At 43.7% G+C, this 27,769-nt stretch overlaps 1 protein-coding gene across 1 annotated transcript; it reads left to right on the plus strand.

The window, feature by feature from the left end:
* LOC118211407 (immunoglobulin superfamily DCC subclass member 3-like) lies at nucleotides 1-27,769 on the plus strand. Its single transcript, XM_035388601.1, has 14 exons — nucleotides 1-94; nucleotides 11,831-12,136; nucleotides 13,606-13,750; nucleotides 13,916-14,046; nucleotides 14,235-14,372; nucleotides 14,728-14,886; nucleotides 21,198-21,363; nucleotides 22,109-22,359; nucleotides 22,474-22,638; nucleotides 23,032-23,220; nucleotides 23,873-23,989; nucleotides 25,460-25,589; nucleotides 26,886-27,018; nucleotides 27,649-27,769. The coding sequence occupies exons 1-14, from the start codon at nucleotides 49-51 to the stop codon at nucleotides 27,757-27,759; spliced, it is 2,187 nt and encodes a 728-aa protein (XP_035244492.1). The 5' UTR covers nucleotides 1-48; the 3' UTR covers nucleotides 27,760-27,769.

The raw sequence follows: 27,769 nt of genomic DNA on the forward strand, positions 1-27,769 counted from the left end.
CTTCAGGTCCTTGTTCACCCCGCGAATTGATAACGGATTTATTTGAAAATGGCACGGATTTTATTTGCCTTTTTGGTGATGCTTACCTGTTCAAGTAAGTGTGCTTTTTAAAATACCATCTTGATTTGCGGGCTACGATGGTCTCTAGAACCAGAAACTTTTTAGTTTTGGAGATGGCTGATTAGTGATGCTTCGCTGTCTGAAAATCCTAATTTAAAAGCTAAGAAAATGTTGGTAAGCATATGTAAAGGGAAACACCCTATACAGATCTTTGGATACGATTCTGTTAAATTTACCGACGCAGTGTGTTGAAATGCTTTACTTTTATTTTACTCATCTTTGAGATGTAGGCTAAAATGTCACGTTGACTGTGTCAGGTTGTGCTTTGCAGTGATTATACGAGACAGTTGCTATTTGAAGATCATCACAGCAAGCTCTTGATTTGTGCCTTGAATGTTAGCTATTATAACTCTATTGAAAAGCCCTATGGCTCTATGAACTAACCCAAACCGATGGCTATATTTGTTCACTGCAGAGGTCACGAATAACCGACATTAAGGTTTGAATATCAGTATTACAGGTAGTAGCCTAGTGATTGACCGCGTGTTACGTGATAGTACAGTGAACCCTGTTTCTTATCACGGCGAACAAGACATTTTCACGGTGTATGGGTATGGCAATGGGCTATTAAAAAGATTTAACATCGACATCACAACTTCTAGACTAGAGTACGGCGAGGCTAAGAGTCAAGTGGTGGCGTAGTTAAATGTTTACCACTGCAGCCGACGTAAAACAAGAATAAGAGGAAGGCTCAGTTTATGCTGGGAAGTACGTAATGGGTTAAATGTAAACTTTAAAGATTGATTGAGTCCAACTTGATCTTAGGCTACATCATAAACTGAAGTATGTTTAGGGTATGTGTTGAAAGATGTTGCATGCAATATAACCTTTCTGAAAAATGATAATGAAAGAAGTGTGTGTACTTTTGAAGTCTATTCTGTGTGTGAAGTATGAGTTATAATGCTTTATAAGAGAATCTCATTGTGATCATGAGCATCCAAGATGCGTTGCTTTTGCTTGGAATACAAATGGAGGTACGCGTGCACATATCTATCGCATTGTCACCGGGTAATTAGTAGGCTGTATCTGGTGAAAATATTTGGAAATGTTGAGGAATATGTGGAAATGTGGGGGCTCAAATAATTGCACCGTATGCGTGGCTTTCACAATGTTGAAGTTCACCAATCCTCCATACTGTCCGGCAAAGTACAAGTTCAAGTTCATGTGTAATTGCGCACGAATTTTTTTGTACTACGTTTATTGCTCCGATTATTCCTTCTGTTTTATTGAAGACAACCCTTTAAGACTGACGCTGTGCACATTTTTAAATTGTTTCTGTTTTCAGTTTAAATGGAAAACTGTGCCGTTTGTCAGGTGTAAATCGCTGGATTGGAGTTTGCGCTTTCCTTTACATTGGAGTTACGCAATTTGGCAGTATGTTTTACGCAATTAAGTTGTGCACACTTGGTAGGCTACGTTTTGTCAGACGTTTAGGGACAATCAGGTCTCAAGAAACTGTTCATATGATAGACTAGTTTTTGAATATTAGTTATGTCTTGGATTTTCGAGATACCAGAAAATGCGTAAGTAGTTGAAGAATTCTTTCTCAAATTTGTTTGACCGATACGTTCCAACTTACCTGGAGACTGGAAAATACTTCTACTGCTCCGAACCACTTCTGTAACTTCCACGTTTTTCCAACAATGGGAGCTGTAATAAGTGGAAGCTGTTCTTGTATAAAACCCAATTACCGCTGATAATACTGCATATGCTTTGTGTACAACCCATGGGAAACCAGGAAGTTTATTTGACCCAATTAACGAGGCAATTAAACCTGTATGAAGATAAACATGGCATCACGGGGGTCATTATTTATTTACAACATTGTTTTGGTTACAAGAGACTTGCAGGAACACTAGCAATCAGGAGCAGTCGCCAATTTCTTCTCATATGAATTATATGGCTTTTATTTAGTTTGGTTAGACAGGGCGTGCATATTTCTTTGACCTTTTATGGTTTGTAATGGGCATTGAAAAAGCAGTCAGTTCCCGTTTTTTAAACAGCGAATTATATAACCTTTTAATGAAATTTTCGTCTGTATTGCACTTTTTAAAGCTCAAACTGCGGAATTAAGTTAAATATTTAAATTATTAAATATTTTAATCATTATTACTTAAGCTTAATGAACCTACACTCAACGACATTGGCAACTATAGTTTGAATATCAATATTTAATTTTATCATGAATGCAGGGGCAAATAGAGATTATTTCCTGAGGTATAAACCTAGCCCTCAAGTAATCATAGTGGGCAAACAATATTTCTGTAGAGAAATATCCAGTTATATTTGTGAATTTTCAAAACAATCTTTTAATGGCATTGGCAAATTTTTACTTGCCCACCTGACCAGGCATATGTGTTCCAGGGAATCAATTGTCTGTGTAAGTCAAGGCCAGTAAAGCTCAGTTATCAAATATCATAACATCATATGTCTAACTCATTCCCCATCCCCATATTATCCAATTAGAGGCTTATCTGTGACCAGTGGCCAAGTCATGTTTCAAGTATGCACCGGCTTTTCTCTTTCCAAAAGTGTTTCTTTTAAAAATTAGATTCACTTGAAGATTGAGTCAGGGAGTAATGTTGTTGGGCATTGATATTGCGTTTATAAAATAACTTTTTAACAGTGCACCCCCAGAAATATCAGTGCACAATGATCCAACTCCTGGTTTTTTCAGCTCTTGTTAAGATTCTAATCAGCTCTGTTGTGGGCGAGTTGATGCTCATAGTAAATAATGAGACCCAAACTGATCAAGCTGTGGCACATAATTGCAGGGTTGTTAGGACAGCATGCAAGGCATGCACAAGTTCCATTCACACATTAATGATCAGACTGCAAGTTTAAAGGACTACATTAGTGTAATTCTGTCTTGGGCAGGACTTTAATCAAAATGTGTCTTATCATCCCCCTCTCCTTATGCCCAGTTATGAATGAGGAAGGGGCACACAGTAAAATGTTCAGTGTTAATTTCACTTTTACAAGGTACACATGGTCCCAATTATTCTCATAAGTACTCGAGAGTTGAATTAACTTTTACTGTGGATTGACTTTAAGTCCTCCCCTAATCATTTAGGACATCCTGACTGATATTTTGTCCATCTTAGTTTTTCAAATGATTATTTTGTCAGTCACATTATGATTAGACCGGTATAAATAAAAAATTGTGATTTCCAACCAAAGGCAATATACGAGCTCATTTAGCACATTTACTTTGGTTCCTGGTGACACCTCCACCCAGTGACTCTCAAAAGCCGTTGTGCTGTCCTGTAGCTGCCGTGAGCCCCAGAACAGACCTTTTGGAATTCCCATTGTAGTTTCAGAACCAAGAGGGAGAGAACCAGTGTACCCACTGTGATGGGGACCAGAGAAACTAGGGTTTGGGGGCCTGACCAAGACAGAGGTGGGGGGGCCGAGACTGGGGAGATTAACCCTTATAACCCCCTTGTGGTCAACAGACCAGCCGGGAAAAGCCGTGTAGACGATGACAATAGCCCACCCCAGCCACCACACGGACCAGCCCTCACGCCTTCATTTCCATGAGACTGGCCTGGCCTTCTGCGGAGCGCCCCTGATTGAGATCTTATTAAATGGGGGGACACTAATCCCTCCACAGCTGCCTGGGACCATGCTCCTGACTACCAAACCCCCTGCTCACACCTCCACACACCCTGTCCTGGCACAGATAGGACCCTTTTAATCCAGCAAGACACCCCTCTGATTTAGGGGGCTAATCCGAAGGATCTGCAATTAAGTCAAATTGAATCCTGCCAGGACGGGAGCCAGAGTTTCAATGTCGGCACAGGGGGAACCCAGCGACACTACATTTATGAGCTGATGTGACTGTGTGCTGCCATGGCAGGGATCCGTGTAGCGACACAATCAGGGCTAAACTTTGTCCTGAAGTGTGGGAATGGCTGTGAGGGCATATGCATGAGGGGTGCAGAGTGTCTTTCCCACAGAAAAACCCATTTATTTTCACTGCTCTAATATCGTAGAAGTAACAATGGTAGCTTCATGGGTAATCTTCCCAAAATTCTGTGTGTGGTAGGTTTTCACAGACAGTGAAGTACACGTTTTGTGTTTTAAAATGTTAAATATCTATGCTAATAACTATCCACATGGTGAATTTGCTGACAAATGTGACCATTTTGTCTGATTACCACCTTGGAGCACATAGAAAACTCCACTTTACTGCAGTCCACTTTATTTGGCATGTCTTTCTCTGAGCCAGTGATCACTGATTTGATTAGTGATCATAAGTTGTTGAACTGGAACTTGTAGTTTAGAAAATATAACCATGAAGTGGGGTGAAGATGGGTGTTGTCTTCATTTCAACATTATAAAGTATTTAAACATGAACACAGGAGATTTTCCAACAGGAGCAATTAAGGGTTTTCATTCACCAGTTGAACAGTGGACGAATTGGCCCTAAAGGTACTGTTAGACCATAACCAGGCAAGCTGAGACGCTGGTATTCACAATATTTTTATGTTCTTGTTTACCAATGATACAGGTGAACATCTGTGGATTAATGTTTCAGGTTTCGATATAAAGGTAGACAACATATCTGTGTCTTTTTTTCTGTCTCTGACCCTAAACACATTTTTATTTTTGTCATCTTCTGTGGTAGTTGTGGATGTTATGTCAGATATGGAGACATAATTTACAGTCACAACCCCTTAGGCTGATAACATCACCAAACATCTATTTTTCAGAAGCTGTCATTAGTATCGATGTAACACAATTACAAGCCATTTTTTGAAGTGAATCATTATGATTCTAAATCACCTTTTCATTTGTGTCTTGTGTGGGTAGAGTAGATAGACACACAACAGGCTAGACCCATGTGTGCTATATCAGTTGTCCTTCAGGTTCCTTTATGTACTGTATTGGTCTTGGTGTGTGTGTTTATTGATGGATGTGTTTATTGACAGATTTCCAAAGAAGCCTACATGATTGAATGCTAATCCACACAATCCCATTTTAAAGAACACATGTCCATTTCACTGCAATACATCAGATATTTTAATTAAAACAGTACCTATGTCCCCTGAGTGATCAGAAAAAAAAACTTGAGTAACCTTTATACCAGTGTTGTTTTTAATTAAAGTCAAACCCCTTTCCATGTTCTTTGAATTGAAATCCATCAGTCTTCACACACTTGACAAATAACAAAAACATAGTGCAAATCAAATGGATATTTCTTGCATTGACACTCAAACCAATCATGTAGGTCCTCTGAGTTTAAATGATAAAATGGTTCATGATGCAGTTTGATCAACCGATATTGGCCTTTAAAAAAGGTTGAATGAGGTCTGAATGTGGTATTCAAAAGCTATGGAATGTTTAAAATTACCCAGTTAAAGTATAGGCGACAGAAATGGGAAGAACAGTATGCACTGGCTATGTCGACCTTCTTAGTCCTTGGTTCATTGGGACTTTGACCCATGGTGCCTCAGTTTCTTAATTAAACCTTAATGGCATAATAACTGTCCCTTAGGGTGCTCATCACTTCAATAATTAAGGACTAGGGGGCGAGAGATGTGGTTTTCTCTCACTCATATTAGACATCCTTGGGTATTGATTGCTAAGTAACAGGCTTGGCAGGCCGGTAAATTTTCTGAGTATTGAACACTAAAGGCCATCCAATCTGCAAATGCAGGTCGCTCATGCTGTCTGTATTATCTTGGATAATACACCTGCATTCTACGTTTCAACTTAATTTGTCTTATAAATGAGTTTTGTGAGACCATCAACGGCATGAGAGATAAATAATGACTGATAGAAAAAGCAAACCCATAATCATACACTTTCTGATGCTTGGTTGTTAGGGCAGAAATCCTGGTTAACAGGATGGCTAGCCGGTTTCGGAAATATTACCACAGAACAGGACAATTGGCATTTCAAGCATATTAATAATAAAAGTTAATACAGCTCTGTTTGTTTGTTGGTAATATCATGTGAAGCAACAGCAGCACTTGCACTGTACTAAACAGAGAAATTAGCCAGCCCTTTCACGTGGGGATGGGGGAGGTAAATGTATGGCTTGGAACCATTTGTTTAGCTCCCAATCGGAAACGGTTGCATGTTTACATGACTCCTAATTTGGCAGACGCCAGTTAATGACGATCAATCTTTAAACAAAGGCGGTTGGGCGATATTAGCATGTTTGCGTTGCTTGCCTCAAAGGAGCTCATGGCTGCCCAAAAGTGAGCGAGTTTAACTCCCATTAGTGGGACAAAGGAGCAGCTTTGGGCTTTGCGCTTCATGCTGCCCCCGGATTCGAATCCTTCTCCTGGGTTCTCAGTGTCTTCCCTGCATGGTCTGTATTCAGCCATTGTTTCCTCCAATTCTCCAGCTTTATTGGAGATAATAGGGTGGCGGGAGGGGAGGGGTTCTTTGGCCGCGTATACATTTGTAATCCTGCACAAAGGCCTTGTGTTTCCAAGCATGGAGAAAAGTTTTTCAACGTAGGCTTTCTCATTTTTTGTTCTATTATTTATTTATTTGTTTATTTGTAGGAGGTTGGGGGGGTTATATTGTGAATAAATACATGCAGCCAGTTCTGGGACCAGGATGCTGAGATACTTGCATCCCACACTTTTGAGTTGGAGCACTCATATAGGTGCTAAGGCAGTTAAATACCATATGCAACATACTAAAGCCAAAAAGGACAGTGTTCTTTTTGCATGCATTGATTTGCAGTCTGCACCCTGAAAGTTTTATGGACCTGTAAACCTGACCATCCCATTTGTCTAACGCATTTACCCAAAGAGAAGTTAATAGCACAGGGCTATTATATTTTGAGACCAAGCTTTGAGTATAAGAACATCCCAACAGTGTTTCACTGCTCATATAGGGATTGTCTTGGTCTCTGTATATTGAGCATGAAGATCGAGAACTCTTTCGCCTTTCTCTCCATGCATCACTACTCAAGGGTGAGCGGAATAGGACGGGACATTTCAATTTAGGATTCTGGTCCTGACTTGCATCCAGGGTTTACTGGTTCCCCCCAACATCCATGGAAGACAGAGTGAGAGAGAGAAGGGAATGCAATCAATGAAGGGATTTGCTTGTGTTTGCCTTATCCTGGTCTCCCCAAAACCCTTTTGCTTTCTTGGGGGGCTTAGCACTACAACGGTCACAATGGACTGTGAAGTTCACGGGCAGCCGTGGGGACAATAGACAAAGGGGGGCGGTGACGGGGGGCTTTGGTGGCCAAACGCAAGCTGTCCGCCACCCCAGCTCCGCCGCCAACTCTCTCATGACCCCCAAGGGGCTGGGGTCACAGTCTGGGGGTAGGGTGGGAAGGATGGCCTTTTTGGGGATTGGGGGGGTGGTGGGTCCCACTGTTCTGGACAGCCTTCCAAACCCGTCTTTTCATTATGCATCCCCAGATGGGGTGCAAATTCATCCCTAAACTTGAACACTCAGTCACACCCAAGGGCACAGAGGTCCCACAATACTTTACTAGAAAGTCTGGGAGAGATGGCCCGCCATTCGTGATGCAAAAATACATCTGGGAAAGCCAACTGAAAAGGCCTGATTTAATGAAGAACCCATCTAACCCTTTGCCTTTTCCTGTGCTCTAGGCTGGCTATACCAGTGGTATTGATTTTGTTATAGTTATCCTTGAGCAAAGGTTCCTAAAAACCCAATGAACTAGTGCTCTATCGCTTTTCCATAATCAAGGTGGGAAAAGTAATAGGTTTCAAATGGTGACTTTCATCATTTTGAAAGCACCTGCTATGGCCGTGGTTCATACCAATCCTTTATAAAGGATCATTGCTGAGTTCATTGCTTTGTTTCTATATATCTAAGAATAGAAATTTTATAGTCTGGTGAAGGCCATCGTGTGGGGAAAAAACCCCTGTAATTCATTGCTCCCTGTACACTCTGCTTGTATTATAAGTGCTGAGATCTCCAGGTATCCAAAGCCAACACTTCCTCAACAAGAGGCTGCTGCTGGGGCCTCACAGTGTCAGGCGTTGGGTGCGCTGAAGTCTGCGGTGTCTGCCGTGTGGTGCAGGCGTCCTCTGGGACCGCTGAATCACAAAGGCTGTCGTTAGCACCTCGGGAGTCTGCAGCCTGGGCCTCTGCTGAGTCAAAGCCCCTCCATCTGCTGGATATCACCCCAGAGAACAGAAACATGGGAAGCCGCTCTGGCTTAGAACACAGCAGAGCAGAGATTTTTTTCTGCCCCCAGAATAGCAGTGTGCTCCAGGTGCAGACTGTAGGGTGGGATGTGTAGTACTAAATGCTGACTCCTCAGCGGCAGATACATTAAAATCCCAGGTCAGAATAAAAGCGGCGATTTTGTTAACTATAAATGTTCTACACTGGAATATAAAATCCATTCATTTAATCCATTAAAAAATAAAATCCATTAATTCAAAATGCGAAAACAAAGCAAACGCACAATATAACATTTGTCCTGTTCTAGGCTTGTCTAGTAGACAATCACCATTTCCAACTGGATAGGGTCACTTTGGTGAAAAAACAACAAAATAATACTTGAGGTGAATGGTAATTCATTAACACATTGTAAATTTGTGAATATGAGCTTCTGGTGCTTGACGCAAGGTAAATCTTTGAATATGGTCCTAGAATTGGCACCTAGTCCCACTATATGCTATATGAAAATCTCAATTCAAGTAAAAACTATTGCATTTTTTATAAAGGTTGTACTTTAGTGCTGAGGTCTTGAACAGTTTTAAGGTATTAAACATACTTTCATTCTTGACATGCTGCTTTGCAAAAAATGAACATGTAGTAGTGCTACCATGAAGGCTTTTGTATGAGAACCTTGCTGGATTTAGAATAAAGCCATGACACTGGATTAAGAGTGGTGTGGCAGAAAAGGGAAGTTAATTTGGCACACTGAGTAAGTTCTGGCAATCAGTGCTACACAGCATGCATTGGAGAAGAGCCAAATGTGGGAGATTAAGGCCTCTGATGGGCTGGTGTTTGTAAATGGGAGAAAATGGTGGACAGTCGATGATGGAGACACTGAGATTCAGAGGTAGGGCTGATGTGGTCATATGAGTTTAGTATGTTGTGGTTGAGCAGGTTGCTGGTCGTAGACAATGTTATGAAGTTTAGCCTAGACGGGGGGTGGGGTCAGGGCGTTCACATGCCGCAGACTTTGAGGCAGATGCGGTGGCTGAAAGCGTCTCAATTTCACATCCCATCACCCAAGTTCAAGTGCGAATTTTGATTTAGCCAGTGTTGTTTTTTTCCCCTTATAACAGCTGGGAGAGGGGGTATTGGACATTACTGAGGTCATGGCGGGGAGACCATGTCTGGAGATCCTGAAATGGGGAGAAGAATGGGGAGACGGGCGTGTCGGCGGGGTGGACTATGAGATGGGACGAGCGCATGATTTGAGTGATCGGGTGGCATGGGAAAGTCACCTCCAAGTTCGAGTGAAAAGGGGAGACTGAGATGGGGGGCGGGGTGGGTGAGGGGGGGGGGTTGGTAAAAGGGGGGCAGATGGTTCCCTGAGAGTGGATGGTGGCTGGGGGAGACACTTTGGGGTTGTTGGGGGATGGGGTGCCATCACTAGACTACTCCTCCACTCCAACTCAATAGAAGTCATCCCAACATAACCCCCCAACCCACCCCCCTTTCTCCTCTTCCAAAAACTCTTGTATTGTGTGGCCCTCTTTGGATCAATGACTCCATGGCATTCTGCCCCATTGTGAAAGGGTGGGGAGTCGGGGAAGGGGGGGTGCCGTAGATCTTGCACAGAAGAGAGGAACACTAACAGAGCTATCAATCAGCCCAGGGAATGTCAAGTGCAAGTTCACCCTGAAAAATCTACTCAAACAGCCCCCTGTCCCCAACGCCATCCATCCATTTTTGGGGGGCCCCCTCCTGCGCTGTTGTCTCCTGCTTTTTTCGCTTCTTCACAAAGTTCTTCCCTCCCAAGAATGAAGCTGTCACCAGCAGACACAGCGCCGGGGCCGTTCCGTAGGAGGGGACGGCCTCACCGCTGTGTCTGCCGTGTCCCACTTTTCTGCTGGGCCTCCATGTGGTTCCCATCGCCTTTCATCCGGCCTCGCTCGCATTGGCGCGGTACCGCGGGCCGGCGCTGGGAGGGAGAGAGCGATCGCCGCTTTTTCACAGGGTGCTCTTCTCCCGTTAATCCCTAATTAACATGACTGATCTTCGGCTGTAATTAAGGCACTATTAAGCAAATGAGGGGCTGGTTGCCGCAAAGTCAAGGCATGGCAGAGATATAAACCAAGAGCTATTTGCAAGGAAGAAGGCCTCCTTGTAGGTTATTAATTTTCTTTCATTCCTTTGCCTTGAACACTAGTTTGCATGCATAATCTCAGAGGGCTCATTAGGGGTCTCCTGTGTTGAGAAATATGCCAATTTTATTGATTTGGAAAGAGATACTCATTTAATGATGGTATGAAATTTACTGCGTGATATAAAACACTCAGCTACAGATTTTCTCAGAATCTAGGAATATAAATAAAGGCTTGGAACACATTTCACAAAGTGTTAGTCTAAAAATAGCTTTTTTTTTTAAAAAGAATCACAACTGCACTTTCTGCACTAGGTCTACACAACATATTTAACTTGAGTTAGGTGTCAGGTGATGGGCTTAAATGACAAAGTTGAGGTAATTTTGTTCTGGAAAAATCTATCAAAAGGAAAACTGCCTCTGTGTTTCATTCCACAATGAATGTCTCTATGTAATTGATGGTGCTCGTTAACCTATTTATTACCTATGGTAGATTTTTTACAGTAATGACAGGACAATGGCGATGCCCTTTAAAGATGTTGTATGATGTTCCCTTTTAGCTTGCTAATGGGAAATAATTAAAGTACACATGCATGCACTCACACACACTCACACATGCAAAAGCCTGGATCGATGATATCAGTGTCTGCTTGGGGAGAATCCTATCAGTTATCTTTACAAGTCCCTTACTCTCACCCCATCCCAATTATTAGTGGCCATCATAAAATAAGTCCTCAGCACTTTTATTAGTCTATAAACCTGAATAACCTTCCTGCCCCTTTGCCTCACCTTGTGTTTTAGATCATGAAGACCACTGTAAAAGACCGAATTCAGATCTTTCATTGTCTGCTGTCTGGATTGTTGAGCGTCAAGGAATGGTGTACATTCTGCGCAAGTGTAAAGTGGGCTTCCTGCCTGTGTAATTGGACATAAACCGATCCTCTGCAATCACCAGGCTGTGCACTCCTGTAGTTGCCAAAAGCATGTGAACTGACAATTCAATTTTGCCTCATTGGAAAAGTAGGAATGGATAGATAGTGTCAGTCATGTTCAGGTTAGGCTGTTTTATTGACAACTTCAAATGACAGATTATTCTAGTAGGGTTTGCTTGATATTACGTTGATGGGAAAGAGACATTTTTCACCATAGTTATGGTGCGGGATGTGATGAAAAATAAATGTTTTCATCCCTAACAAGTCATATCTTGTTCTCACTTGCTCCTTTCCACCTATTTCATCTTAATGATGACGCTCACTTGTCATCAGCTTCATTTTTCACAAAAATCATCATTGTGGGGGTGACTTATTTATCTTCATCTTCTTCACCGCTGCATTTGTGTTCACAACATCATCCAGCCAATCTTCATCTCTGTCAGCATCATTCTTTCATCTTCATCTTCATTATCATCTGTGCAGCCAGCACAATGCTGACCACCAAATCCCTCTTCTCTCCCAGGGGTGGGCAGAGCCTCAGAACTGGCCTTTCTGATGGAACCCAATGATGTCATAGCGGTGCGGGACCGCCCCCTGATGCTGGACTGCCTGGTGGAAGGGGAAGGGCCTATTTCGGTCACATGGCGCAGGAATGGGGTGCCAGTGCCCACTGGGCACAAGGCAAGCGTGCTGGCCAATGGGACGCTCCTGATCCAGAACTTCCAGAAGCGGAGGGAGAGCAACGAGACGGACGCGGGCGAATACGACTGCGCCGCGCAGAACCGCTACGGCATGCTGGTCAGCCGCAAGGCGCGGGTCCAGCTGGCGTGTGAGTGAGCGATCTGGGCTGGGGCACTTCTCCATCTTACATTTGCTTGGACACCATCTGATCTTTGCCACGTGTCTTGCTATTTCTGTGGCATTCATTTTATGGGGCCCTCTGGTCTTCCTTCGGTGCTTGGCCCAAGTACGCTAGAACTTTAAGAAGATAAATCTGTTTGGCCACTCACTGTTGATTTCCATCGATGTAAAGTACATAATGTGACGTTTTGTATTTATAGATGTATTTTACTTTGGATGTAACAGAAAGTTCTTCACCAAATTACCCTTTTTTAACTGCCATTCCAATCCTATTTGCAGTCTCTCAGTCTTCTTGAAATCAATTAATTCTGCTAAATGGAATTCTGTCAAATTCCATTTACTTCAAACTTTGAGTCATATTATGTCACATTTATGTCACACTATGAAGGGACAGTTCCAGTTTGCTCCAAGTCTTCAGTTTGTTTTTGTATGTCAGTAAGGACAATCATATTGATTATTATTTGCAGTGGCAGATGTACAATATAACAATTTTAAAATAGCGGTGGTACCACACATATACAACACAGAAACCTTTTAGCGTATTGAAAAATATGTTTCGTAGATGACAAAAAAATATTCTCTTATCTAAAAAAATATTCAGTCGAAATCTTTCCACCGGGTCTTTAAAAAGTGGCAGCAAAATAAGATTCACATAGATCCTTTAACAGTCTTGAAAAATAACCAGAATTTTTTTTTGTAGGAACATTAAAAACTAATTTCACATGTTACACAAGGTCCCATCCTGGTCAAAACACGCTTTTGTGTCTGTGCTCCATTTGACTCTGCCCAGTGTACACCTAAATCATACCTGACAACCATAACCCCATCTCCCTTTATCTTTCAAGCTTCTCAGTGGGGATAGCACATTTAATAACTCCCCATCCCATTTGAAAGAGTAAGCGACCTTTTCCCTACCCATTCCCCCTGACCCCTCCCTTCGGCCAAATAAAACCAGGGGGGGTTATGGGTAACACAGCAGAATTATGGTTGTCACAGGGTTGGGTGGTGGTGCTCCCTCTGGGCAAGAGGTTACCATGGTAATGCACTTTCATTTAAAGACCCCCCTCCCCAACATGCACACACTACCACACTCATATTGATTATGAAAAAGGTTATTTGGGCTTTGCCATTTGCCCATTTGAGCCCTAATGTAATGGAAAATATAAATGGACATTTCTACCTAGCATTTGAGAAAACGGTAAATGGAAACACATTTTGAACATTTTGGAGAATTGTGGAAATCCCATTTGATCTCATTTTAATCCTAAATATGCTGTTTTAATTTCTTAATTAGATAGATAGAGCGCAGGAATTCCCTGAAAATATTGTCTGTCTTGTTTAGTTAATTAATTAAAACTGCTCAGGGAAAAAAACTCTTTCTTGGAAAAAAAGCGTGCATGGGACATTCTGGAAGGTAATCGCTGGACTCTCCCCCAGCTCTCCCCAAGTTCCACACTCACCCCGAGTCCATGTCCGTGGATGAGGGGGGTGTCGCCCGCTTCCAGTGCCAGGTGAACGGCATACCAGAAGCCAGCATCACCTGGGAGAGGAACAGAACTGTTCTGGGCACTCAGGATAAAAGGTAACGCATGCATGCACACGCTGAATGTGGGAATCTCGCATTGGCACCTTCATTCTACGCTAAGAGTTTTTTGCTAAAAATCGAAAATAAGATTTGAGCTTTGGAGTGGAACCTCTTGAAAGAGAGTGAAGATCTGTCACATGACCCGTCCGGCCTCCTCCGCAGATACACCCTGCTCCCTGCGGGCATCCTCCAGATCACGGGCGTGAGGCGGGCAGACAGCGGAGTGTACCGCTGCGTCGCCACCAACATTGCCAACACCCGCTACAGCCACGAGGCCCAGCTCAGTGTAATGGGTGAGTGAGCCACCAAATTCTCCTGGCACCAGCTAGCCACATGATGTAGTCTTGTTTTTATCATTATCACAAATGGTATTTAGGTATCTTATTTTTCTCTCTTTCCCTCTCCTCCTTTCCTTTTTATTTTTTCTTTTGCTTTCTCTCTCACCTCCTGCCTCCACCCCACTCTTTTCAACGTGCCATAGTCGCGGCCCCAAGGACCTACAAGGAGCCAGTGATCCTGTCGGGTCCCCAGAACCTGACCATCACAGTCCACCAGACAGCCATCCTGGAGTGCATCGCCACAGGAAACCCCAGGCCCATCGTGTCCTGGAGCAGGCTGGGTAAGACTGGGCTCTCCCTCTCCTTCCACACAGCACAGGCTTCAGCTGTGGGGCCATAGCAGCTGCCACTAAAACTAAAGATTTGCCAGTATTTTATGATCCATTTTAATATGGCTGTGTTCATCTGCCATAGCACAAACAAGGATGATTCCTTGTTTGTTCCTCCAGTGAATATCATTGGCTTGTAGTTTTCAGACCTTGCATTCAGGAAACTGAAATCATAAAAACTTTAATGGAGGGTTGTGGCACATAAAGAACATTGTGTAGGTGCTGTACAGGGTTTTAAAAAGGAGAGGCTCATCTGTAACCCGTACCCCCATGGCTCTGACTTCTCTCCCCTCTGCATGTGTGCCAGATGGACGCTCCATTGGAGTGGAAGGCATCCAGGTGCTTGGAACAGGCAACCTGATGATTTCGGACGTGACCCTGCAGCACTCCGGGGTGTACGTGTGCTCCGCCAACCGGCCCGGGACCAGGATGAGGCGTACCGCTTTAGGGAGACTGGTAGTGCAAGGTGAGCATCTGGACGGCACAGCTGGGGGCACCAGCACACACTACCACACACATCTGTTTAAGCAGAACACCTCCAAGACAGGGTGGCAGTGGGTAGCACCGTCACCTCACAAGAAGGCCCAGGGTTACCAATCCCGTTGGGGGCCTGTCCGTGTGGAGTCAGGATGTTCTCTTTGGGTCCGCGTGGGTTAACTTTGGGTACTCCAGTTTCCTCCCACAAATTGCCTCTAAATTGCCCCTTGGTGTGAGTGTGTGAGTGAATGGTGTGTGTGCCCTGTGGTGGACTGGTGACCTGGCCAAGGTGTATTCCTGCCTCTTGCCCAATGCATGCTGGGATAGGCTCCAGCCCCCCTGCAACCTTCACTAGGAATAAGCAGGTTAGATAATGGATCGATGGATGGATCTCCACCTGAACTACAGATCCCTGTTGTCTAAGATCCATACACTGTCACATCTGTTTGACCATGTTAGTACCCATGGAAATAACAGCAAGGATGTGTTCTTGTTGTCCAGTACAGTTGTAGAGAATAGTATTACAGCACTCACATTTTCTATTTGACATTTGGCATTTCTGCATTCACTAACAGCGATCAGTGAGTAAATTCCACAAAGGTGAATGGGATACAGTCTCCTGTGCTCCTCACATAGTTCTTAATGGTTGCCATCTGAGGAAAATCTTTACAGCAGAACAGAGCAGAACAGTTAAGACCCCAACATTAGGGTTCTGCTATTGGCTTTTACCACATGTTGTGGACAGGAGTAATGTTTAAGGAATACTGCCTCTATCTGCTGCAGGCTTGAGACACAAATTGACGGGTGATCTACCCTTATGAAAGACGCCATGCCTGCATTGTTTTGGTATATATTCTGTATTATGTAGACATATAAACTGTCTAAGACACGCTGTATATGGATGTCTGCGATGCAAGCAAATAACATAATGGAAAATTATCTTTGTTGAAATACTTCCACGTAATATTGACTCATTGGTCCTTTATTTAACCTAACCTAAGGCTAATTAATGTAGTTTTGTTTGTTTGGCCCATGCACTTCTTCAACCCATAAGAACGAAATGATTGTTCATCTATTAGAAAAGGGTCCAACCCCAGTTCCGTTAGCATTTGTGGCCATTCGCTGGCAGTGAGTGACACAGACAGAGAAACATGGGTGTGGGGGATGGAAAGGAATTAATGAGTGTGGGGGTGAATTTAGGCAGGCCAGACTATATTAACCTACATTGGATTTGGCCGTGACCTTAGGGGTTATTTCGCACCCACCCGTGCTCACCTTTGCCCCGCTGCCGAGGAGCTTGGTTTTTATGCCATTGGTGTGAGACACAAACCCCCATTTTATAATTAACCATTGATATTGGGCTCCAGCTGGACTGGGGTAATGGACCCCTCAGCTCCAAAGCTACAACCCACTGCACTGCACTGACAAAATCCATCCATCATCATGAACCTGTCTACATATTAATTCTCTTGATATTTCGGGGTCTTATTGTTAATACAATTGGAGGGTCCTGTTCAGCTCACAATAACAAGAAACTTTAATGAAGATATATATGGATAAAAATAGCATACATATCCAAAGCATGTAGGTACAATGATTCAGAATATCTGCATGTAAAAGTTTTCATCCAGTATTTATGTTTAATCTCTCTTCACACCCAGTCAATTCATCTTCTATCAGACCCCCACAACAGGATTGGAGCTGCACCCTTATAGGGAAATGGCTGTGTAACACATTTATTAATTTATTGATTGATGTTGGAAAAGGGACTATGAACCCAAACGCTGGTGTCCTCTGAAAGATGTCTGCTATTGTGCTTTCATGTGTCCCTTTTTGTGCTGTTTACATTTGCAGACAGTACCTTTCTGTTTTCATGTCTGTGAGTTTGTTCTGCAGTTCTTTTATCCCTGCACCTAATCATTACTTAGTGATTGTAGGCTTTACATTCATGTGTGTCATTTTTTTTTTCAATTGAAAAATTTGCATAGTTCCCCATCTTAAACACTGCATCATACTTTGTAATGGACAAGGATGTGAACAAAATACATGTACAGTAAAGTACATGTCTGACCCAAAACAATGGTCACAGCACCACATATTGGACATTCCATTCCAGTAATAACTTCTAAGCACAAAATGAAGACATTGCAAAGGGTCATCCAATGTACAGAGTTTGTATTTAAAACAGACTAGCTTCTGTAACATATATAATTCTTTGTACATTCAGCCACAGGAAAAACATTTTCCTTGCGGAAAATTTATCTTATTACTCGATACATGAGAGACTATGGATTAAATTATTTCTCTGTCTCTGTATTGATTTGTACTGGGGTATCTATTGCTGCGTCTATCAGTGTGTATTTATTGGGCAATATGTAGTTTAAGCTGTTCAGTCTATTGGTTTTGTTAACCCTTCATTATCTCCCATTGTGTGTAGTTGTTTACTCTCTCCATCTCCATCTATCAGGGCAGTTTGCTCCATTGCTGTACCTGATTATGTTATTTTGGTATGATATAGTTCTGTCAATCCTTGCATGTGAAGGTTTTCTGCTCATCATTTATTTTTCTCTCTTTGAACACTTACTCCTTGAGTTGATGTGTATGAGCTCATATCCATATATATGTGCGTGTGCGTATGTCTCTATCTACACCATCTGTCTGCTAATGTAAAAGGCTTGATGGGTTCAAAGAATCTACTTGAACTTGGACACCCTTTGCCTTCTGCCTTCTGTGCCCCCACTTCCATGGTCAAGTTTAAGGTCTGGCTGGCTGTCTAGCTGGGGCCTGTTTATGTATCCCCCCCAAGTTCACGGGCTGTGGGGAGCAGTGTGGAGGTCTGCCCTTTCACACATGCTGAATGTGGCCCCAGCCCCCCATCCCGTGTCCCTGGCCTTGAACTCCCTAGCCATAGCTTTTGGGGGGGAGGGGGGGTGGGCAGACACAGACCAGCTTGCATGTGGAGTAGCCTGGACAGATGCAGACCAGAGATGGACAATAGGTACCCATCTGAGAGGGGGGGGGGGGGGGGGGGGGGGGAGTGAGAGAGCAGGGTGGAGGAAGGGGGAGGGAATAATTATGTCAGAGTGAAGGATCACCCCCTCACCTCTGACCTCTGACCCTCTCCCAGTAGGCCCCCAGGAAACGTGTGTGTGTGTGTTTGAGAAAGAGAGGGGGTTGGGGGCGGAGCAGTGGGGGGAGGGGCATTGGGTTAGGGGAGGAGATTGATGGGTCCTGATGGAGCAGGGTGACGGCCCTCCCCTCGCTCCTGCGCCCCGGCCTTTGGGGACAGTTGTTCTCATCACAGCCGAGACTGAGGGGGACACAGAAACTGCCAAGTTCAAGGGACAGGGTCACATGGGACGGGGGCTATTGTGTTTGCACAACAGATTTTCCTGAAGGCAGTCTGTCCATATTCTCTCATCCCAGGGCTTTTTAATGTGCATTTTCATATGCAAGGCAGAAAAAGGCCTGCTTCATTCAACATTCTTTAGACCCTTTCACACGAGTTATTTCTTTATGGGTCGTGATTTTGCCTTTAAGGCACTTTGAAATTAGAGTTATAGCGATGGACCTTGTTGTGATGGTTGTTTTTAAGAATGTAATATAATTTTATTTGTACAACTAGCAATAAGGGATGTTTTTATTCATTTAAAATGTTTAGAATAAGCCTTCAGCATGTGACAGCATGTGAGCTGTGACATGACATTTTTAGAAATGTGAAAAATTCAACTGATGATTCAGCTAAATAAGAATTTAATTACAGTTTATAACAAAAAACCAGCATAACTGTCAGCCTCCAGGAATTGAGTCAGATGCCCTTTTATCGCACAGAAGAAGAATCCATTTGGATATTATTTTGTTTCTGATATACTATGTGTCAGTCATTGAAAACATAACACATGTAAGGTGATGCATATTAAAGAATTTAAAGCTGAAGGTATGCACTGTAAACTGACACATTATTACAAATGGAGACATGAACCATTCAGCAAGATTGTTTAGTTTTTTCAATAGATCCCGAGGATCTGCTAGATGTATATTCACAGGATGTTTCTCCTCCTGTGTTCCAGGAGTAGAGTAAACAGAAACAGATAAGCCTTCAGCCAATCAGCTGCCAATTAAAAGAGAAACTGAATGACTTTTTCCTGTGCTGTCAAAATAAAGAGAAAGAAAAGAAAAACAGGGAGCTGATGGGTTCCCTTGTTTGAATCGCGGGCCCATCCTAGACCAGGATGCCCCTCTCCTCACAAATAAACCATCCCAGTGAAGTTCAAGTGTGAAGAGCACTCGAGGCTGGAAGAGTGTGTCTGATCGGCCAGATTAATTACACCCCTCCCCCCGTGCAGGGTCCGATTCAGGACCTGTATAGAGGCCTGGAGTGGCCCCCATTCAGCCCCACAATCCACCCATCTATCTTCTCCTACTGGGGAACTGGTCGCCCCTCACCCCCTCACCCTAACCCTAACCATCCCTGCCTCGCTGGAGAGCTGTAGTCTAGGGCTTCTGCTTTGTAAACACGATGACAATGCATCTGACAATAAGCCCTGGCGACACCAGGCAACAATCAGAATGCAGTGGCCGCCTCGGTGCTTATATACAGCAAGATGTTCAGTGCAAAACTAACATGGATGCTTTTCACTCTAAGAGTGTGCATTTGGTCCCTACATTAACTCTGTTAGAGTACATTTAACGCTGGGAATTTGGCTGTGTGTGGAGCCACAGATCCTTAAATTCATTTTTTTGAAAGAAATGCCTGTTTTATTCGGTAACTGAGGGTCAGGTGACCACTGTTCCTTGAACAATGTGGAGTTAACCTTGCTTTATTAGTTTATACCTGGTGAGGGCCTTCCTTATTGATTTTCATAAATTATATTACTTGGCAAATTATGGAGTGCACACTATAGTATTTACACACCGATGGCACAAAGAACAGTTTCATATTATATATTTCATATATCCTCAGGGCTTATCCTCAGAACATTAAGTGAGTGCACAGCTGATAGACAGTGAAGTTGATGCACATGGTCAAGTTCAAATGTCCTTTAACATGGAGCAGCAGCCTTACCCAGGGGTTCTATGGTAATATTTAGACATGTGACTCATTTTCTGTCTGGCTTTCATACCGCACACCTGCCTCTCCTTCCCAGGCCAATGCCCTATTAGAACACAAATAACAAAATCGCCTGACATTCCTAATAAAATTATTATTAATGTCAGCCAGTATCTTTATAGAATTTTTTACAAGTTATAACAATATAATAAAAAAAAGTCAACTGTGTTCTCAGTAAACGGTCCCCTTTTAAGATTTTACGAACCCATCAAATAAATAATCTATTTTTTTCCCACTCAATAAAAGAGATGGGGGCCTGAGGGTAAGAGCAGGGGGGATAAAATCCATCCTGATTGATTAATGTCTCTCCATTGAAACGGGGCCTCCCCCGCACCCCCTGCCCCCACACCCCCTCCCTCCCGCACTCTCTTCCCAGAGTCGCTACAATAGGTCTGAGAGGAGCCTCTTTTTCTGGTGGGGGTGGGGGTGGGGTTGGTAATAGATCAATGAGATGCAAGGGGCCGTGGATCCAGGTTCTGCATATATATATGCCCATTGTGTTTGCATTGAACCGGGTGTCAAGTCTAGTGCTGAACCCACATCTGTCCTCCGTGTGGGGAGACTGTCCATTTCGTGAGAGCCTATTGTCATTGTTGTTGTCAAAGGTTCTGCCTTCTTCAAGACTTCACCCCGAGGTTACCGTCTATTCGTGATTTTATGTCTGTCCATTTGTGTGTCTGCCTGCGTGCTTGTTTGTCCATGTTTGACTTGGTCTCTATCTCCTTCGTGTAAGTGTGGACATTGTTCCATCTTGAGCAGTCCTTTTGTTCCATAAATGTCTGCTTCAAACACACTTACCCACAAGCACATGCACACACATGCTTACATAGGCCTGCTATAACACAGCAGTTGTTTCATTATCCCTGTAATTATTCTTTGTTGGGATTTATATTTCACACAAATTTGTACTTCTAGCACTTTATTCTGTTATTGAAAAAGGTTTTCAGAAAATTAAATGGTAACTGAAAAAACATACACATGAGCAGGCTTGCTGAGTTATACTCTCTGCCTATTTTTGGAATTCTCTTTCCTGACAAATCGGTGCCTGGTTACAAATATCTTTCAACGCATTACGTAAAGAATTTGTGGTCAGTGGATTACCTATTGCCTGTTCAAAAGCCTGTGCTGCCTCCTACTGTGCAGCTTTGATATTGCACAATTCTGAAAATGATCTTTCTCTTCTATTCCAGCTCCCCCTGAGTTCCTGCAGTGGCCGCAATCTGTCTCAAAGCCAGCAGGGGGCAGTGCTGTGTTTACTTGCTTAGCTCAGGGTGTCCCAGAGCCTCATCTGATCTGGTTGAAGAATGGCAAGATACTGACTCCAGGAGACAATGTGAAACTCACCAACAATAACAGGTGAGCTTAAGTAAAAATTTTCAGAACATTGAGCTTCATTCAAAGCGTGAATGAGGCATAATGTTCGGAATTCATAATTTTTTTATTTATTTGTGTTTGTTCCTGGTTGTTTCCTTTTGCTAATCACATGAACAGTATTGCGCATAAAATGTGCAGTCAGCATTCATCATCTCATGCACCTGGGATATGCACAAAAACAAAGGTCTGCGCATGTGTCATGAATCACATATTGGTTTTTCATAGGAACATTTTTAAGAACAAAAGTAAGAATAATTTAAGAAAGGTTTTGTGAATGAGGCCCATTCAGTGATTTTTATCAAACGTCAAAACAGCAAATCCGACGATGTTTTAGCAACACCCATGAGGGTGCAATGAAAACGGTTGGAAAAAAGAATAAAAGAAATAAAAAGGACATATTTGCTTTGTTTGTATGCTTAGTATTCTGTGGAATATGGGCTAGTTAAAATAATAAAAGGTTTGGTTTGTATATTAAATTGATTGATTAAATGAAAAACTGCAGTTAGTGCAGTTCTTCCTGTCTGCCACATGATGTCAGCACTGTGCTATGTCTTTTCAGTAAGATCCACTCATGCTTTTTGCATGAGACAAATAGTTCACAGGTTCAGTTGGAGTATTATATAGCAACAGTTGCTGAAAGCTCACTGCTTGTTTTTAATTCTGTTTCGTGAGCACTAAGAGCATTCCTACGCGCTCTCTTATATCCTTTATTTATTCTCTCCTCCAGCACCCTTGCAGTGACACGCATCACCTCTGAAGACGAGGCCATCTACCAGTGCATCGCGGAGAACAGCGCCGGCACCAACCAGGCCAGCGCCCGCCTGGCGGTCTCCCTGGCCAAGGAGCTGCCGGAGGCGCCGCAGGACCTGACCGCCACCGCGCTCTCCACCACCGCGCTCCAGCTGTCCTGGGCGCAGCCGCCGCCCGAGGTCACCGACAGCATCATCGGCTACGTGCTGCACATCCGCATGATCGGAGGTGAGGGGCCCGCGGGCTGGCGCGCGGGGTCCGGGGGGATGACTAAACGACGGGACGGTTCGTTGTTAAAACTGTAACTCTCTGGAACATTCCGTGCTGTTGTTTCCCTCACAGAGCCAGACAGTCGAGAGCTACAGGAGGCAGTCAGTAAGAGCACGTTTCAGCACGAATTCAGCAACCTGGAGCCGGCCACCACCTACTCCATCTACCTCAAAGCCTATTCCCCCTTAGGAGCCAGCCAGCAGTCCAACACTGTTTTTGCTACGACACTAGGGGGTGGTAAGTCACTGTGTGCGAGCTGAATGTGATGGCGCAGGGATACAAATAATGATAAATGCTGTGCTTTTATTAGACCTGTAAGCGGAGAATGCATTTTTCTTTTTTATGGCAATGTCATATTACTAATAATTTGCCGCTAACTTGCGATTTCTCTCTGGCACGCTCTCCTACTCCATTTCTCTTTTCTTTCACCCTGCCATTCCTTTTCTTTATCCTGCTGCCTCACTGTCTTTCTTGTCCTCTACCTCTGCTTGCTGCTCTCTCTCCATCCCCATATCCATCCTTGGGCCCTCTTTTCATCTATTTTTAACCTCTTTTTACTGCTCTACGCACTCTTGCCCCCTCCCATTCCCTCGTTCTTTTCTGCCCTCTCTCTCTCTCTCTCTCCTGCAGTGCCCACTGCCCCGAGTTTCTTCACCAAGGTTCTGAACAGCACCGCTCTGCAGGTGTTCTGGGAGCTCCCAAGCAAGGCTGGCAAACTGGTCGGCTTCAAGCTGTTCCACCGCAGGGTTCCCGACCCAGACTTCCAGGGGCCCTATCTGCTGCCCAGCCAAATCAACACCCACACCATCTCCCACCTCGGTCAGTGAGGCCCCCACACGTGATGTCTTTACTCATAATGCCACTTAATCAGGCCAGGGTACATATCCTGGAAGTGACGGTTACCCACCTAGTAGATTAATAAAATATTCTGCCTGTTTGCTGATTTGCCACAGAGTGCTTCATAATAGGTTAATTAATTACTCATAGATATTTTGCAGTTAAGCATTGAGCACACATGGTACATTATACAATCTGCCAATAAGCTCTCCTGTAATGTTAAATATGTATATGATTATAAGTAAGCTGGCTTTGAACAGGAGCGAAGATATTTGTGCCAGGGTTGTCTTTGTCATTTGCTTTTTATTTGATTTTTAAATTTAACTGTACACAGCACTGGTTCATTTATGTTGTATATGAATAAGTTAATTAGTGGGTCAGAATGACATGCAGCGAGAGGTGTGAATGTAGGAGAGGTGCCAGTGTCCCTCCCCATTGGTTACAAGTCACAGTACAAAGGGGTTAGAGTTAATGATGTACCAGACTCAGTGCGGCAGCTCTTGGTGAAATGGTCCAAAAAGACAACAGCAGGAAAAAGAGAGGGTTGGACCCAAATTTGCCAGTTTTGCGTTTTATAGAGAGATTAACAGAAAATGCTTCCTTATCTATAATAAGCTGGAAAACTCTATTTCAGAACCTGCGGCCGTGTACGAGATCAAACTGGCGGCCTATAATGGCAATGGAGACAGTGATGGCAACATGCGACTCGTGTCTCTGGCTGAGGAGGGCACCAGTGCCAAGACCAGCACCGGTAAGATTCAAACAGCAAAATCCTGAGTCAAGTGGAGCGGACACACTTTGGATTTCACACAAAGCATGTTTCACTGCATGTGGTATCGGCCTAATTGGTTACATTGATTACACCACATCCAGCTTCACACAGTCCTGTTTGTAGGTTTGCAGTAGTGTCCAAAACCAGACTACTATATTTGCCTCCTCATATTTTTTTCATTGTGAATTTTTTTATCAAGTTGGTACCATGTACTTATATGCATATAAGTCATGGGCAGACAGCTATAGGCCTGGAGGACTGGTGTGTGCTGGGTTTTTTTTGGTGAATTTCAGGAGTTAAGTGTATAATTTAAGTAACTGATTGGCTAAAGAATCCACACACCTACTTTCCTAGTTCTAAATTGGCTGATGATTTTAAAGAAAACCATGGAAACCTGACTGTGACTTTCAAGCGCGCCCCTGCTGTATGCTGTAACTATACCCATTACTAATAGCAATACAGTGACTTCCCCACCTGAAAGATAGGAGAAGAATAGGGGGAAGTGTGGAGAAGCACCTCTTGTGATAAAAGTAATGAGGTGAAGGTAATGTGAGTTCTCAGCTAATGGCTTCTCAACTGAATGGGGATTCTCTGTGTGGGAACCATAAAAGCTCAGCTCCACTGTACGTATGTTAGCATTGGAAGACAAACAAGGCTTTTCTTTTTTGTTTTTGTTTCTCTTGATTTGTTTTTGCACATGGAGGGAATGGAGAATGATGTCACTTCATTCCAGCCCCCGTAGTCTCCAATAACCAGGTTATCTGTGTGGGCTAAAGTGGAATTACAATCTCATTATGCCTGTGTGCATATTGGCCTCTTAGCCACAAGCGCTCATTAGTAATTAAAACGGCAGTGTTATTTGGGATCACAGTCGCAGCGCTGTTTTATAGCTTGTTCCTGAGCACAGGGGTCAGGATATAGTCAGCGCTTGAGGAATCACTGTGTATTGAAAGGTCAAGTCACGTACAAGTAGGGAGGTGTGTGACTGAACAGTGTTCTACAGCTCGGTATAAACCTGTGTACATCGTGTTTAAACTGACCATTGAGTTTAATACATACGCTCCCTTTGTACATAGCGACAGAGGTTCACAAACCTTTGGTAAACGGAATTAATATAATCTAAACTATACCCAAACCTCCTGAGGGCCCTTTCATTAAACCCTAGACCCTAGTTTTTGGAACCCCTGTTCTATAGCACTGCAGAATAACAAAGCTTAGTCTGATTAATGCTTCCTTGTTCATTGTATTGCTGTCTCTGTGTTTTAGTACTGCTATATTGCTTCAGTGCAAATGGCTTTCAGTATGTTTGTGTGTGCATGTGTGTCTGTGTGTGTGTGTGCGTGTGTGCGCGCATGTGTGTGCGTGTGTGTGTGTGTTGTTGTGTGTGTGTGTCTGTGTCTGTGTCTGTAGCTGGCTCAGTGCTGACCCTGTGCTCGTGTCTTTGAGCAGGTGGAGAGACTGCGTGTAACTGCAAGCAGGAGGGCGAGGGCTCCATGACGGGCATTGTGGTGGGAATCCACATCGGCATGGCCTGCATCATCTTCTGCGTGCTCTTCCTCATGTTCGGGTACCGCCGCAGGTACGGGTAGCCTCAGGGGGAGCTGGGGGCGGGGCTCAGCACAGCACACTTGACGCATTCCATCTCCGTCCCCTTTGCTGAGGCACTGCTCTTCATGCCGCTAGCGTTCAATCTGAAATCGTGTAGCAGAATCTGTCACATTCTGATCCTTCCCCAGGCCAGCTTTCGACAAATCTGTACCACACAGTGCGTAATTTATATTCCTGTTTGTGACATTATAGCCGATCATAATCTTATGGCTTGTTCATTTTTATACATTACATCCGATCGTAAAGTAATAACCCAGTACAGTAAAGCCGCATGATGTTTTAAACATGAATTTGAGGTGGGTCTATATTTTACTTTTTTTTTTCACCCTGAACACAGTAAATAGAATTTCTGTCTAGCTATACCCCTGTAGAAAGCAATAACTTCAGTGGTAATTTGATTGCTTTGTACATTATGATTTTTACAGACTGTAATGGCCTGAGTGAGTTTAATCCAATCTATAAAAATCGCATAAGCAATCATTTACTTCGGTCTGTCGAAAACCATCGATCAGGTTGATGACTTTTTTCCCCTGTCATCGCCACGGGAGCCGTGCCTCCCTGTCAGGTGACTCCTGTGTGCGCTCTCTTCAGAGAGTGCTTTACCATCCCTATCATGTAAATCAGAGGCGGTGGGGGAGGCCATAATAAATTCATGAGCTCACCTCCTGTGGCACCTTTACTCATCAGCATTATTCTGTCCTGCTGAATATTCCCGCAACAAAGCCACATAAATCACGGCTGCGCATGCCTCACATTCTGCGCACACTGCTATGGTCCTTACCACCATTTGTCCTGAAGTCGGGGTGCATCCACGCCTACATCTCACTCCGTTCAAACTCCCGGGAGGGAATGTGGAAATTCACCGGCTGAAGGCTGCCTTCCGTAGCTTTGCTGCGGTACGGGTTCAGGTGCTGACCCTGCAATCCAGAGGATTGTAAGCTAAATTCCTAGTGAGCGATTAGGGCACTGATTTTGCACCCTTGACCTGGGCATGTGGCCTGGCCTGAATTTCCACAGTAAACATATGGGTCATGTGTAAAAACTGCTTGGCAATTAAGGGTATCTGCAGCATGAATTATCGTATATTTTCACACTTTATATTTCTATAATGAATGTCTTTTTCTGTTGGGTGTGATGGTACAGGGCGGTGGTGCAGAGTGAGAATGGGGCTTTGATGTGTAGCAGAGAGGCTTTAGAGAGGGTCGCTCTCTGAGGAACAGAGCCGGCTCTGACTGTGAAACTGACCCATAGCCCTTTCTCGCGCCAGTCTGTTCTGCAGGAAGGGCACCCAGGATAGCTGGTCTGTGCCCCAGGGGGAGGCCGCGGGACATGTGGGGCAGAGGAGCGTTTCTAAGGAAGGGGTCACTCGCTCTCCAGAAGTCATAGAGCTAGTGCCGCAGGTAAGAGCTCAGCATGAAAGCTCTCCTCCAACAGCAAAGTGCTCCTGGTTCTCTTGGCTATGGGCCGTTTCATGCCTACTCTTTGTCTAACTACTCATGGTTATTAATATGATGATGCACTTTTCAACTGTCAAGTAATTTGTTCACCAAAGAAAATGCATATTGCCTTTGCTAATACATACAGCTGAGATGTTCACTGATCACAGGGTTGCACAGTAATATCGAAGGACGCATTGGTATTAGCAGATAATAGCTTATAACAAATGTATTGGCATCAGCCCTGACAACATTATGGTTGATATGATGGGCCAGATTTGATGATGCAACATACATCATCAAGGAGGTAATGCATTTGATCTCTAATATAAATCATAAGACAGTATTGATTGTAATTCTATAGTGTTTGTCACATTTTTGGTATTTGTCTTCTTAGTGTTTTCAAATACTGCTGCTTATTCATTAATTAATGCTGCAACAGCTCAGTGGCCTAAATATGACAAGATGACTTATCATTACCCTGAAGCCATTTTTCTATGTAATTGTGAAAAGAGGACTAAACATTAGTACTGTTGGGAGCCTGTGATTGATCTGAGGTTAAAGGCTTTTTTTCTGCTGTCTTCCTGTAAACAGACTTGTGACACTCGAGGAGCAGCGAGTGGGCAGGGCCAGTCTCACCCGGGTCAATGCCAGGTCCTCATCGAGCAGCACCCGTCGCGGCAGCCTGGCACGGGCACCGGCTAGCACAAACACC

This window comes from Anguilla anguilla, chromosome 1 (genome assembly GCF_013347855.1).
Source record: "Anguilla anguilla isolate fAngAng1 chromosome 1, fAngAng1.pri, whole genome shotgun sequence".
NCBI lineage: Eukaryota > Metazoa > Chordata > Actinopteri > Anguilliformes > Anguillidae > Anguilla > Anguilla anguilla.

Coding starts and splice junctions, on each gene's coding strand:
- LOC118211407 (XM_035388601.1), top strand. CDS start 49: ATGGCACGGATTTTATTTGCCTTTTTGGTGATGCTTACCTGTTCAA. Junction 12,137..13,605: donor GGCGCGGGTCCAGCTGGCGT/GTGAGTGAGCGA, acceptor ACTCTCCCCCAG/CTCTCCCCAAGTTCCACACT. Junction 23,221..23,872: donor CCACACCATCTCCCACCTCG/GTCAGTGAGGCC, acceptor ACTCTATTTCAG/AACCTGCGGCCGTGTACGAG.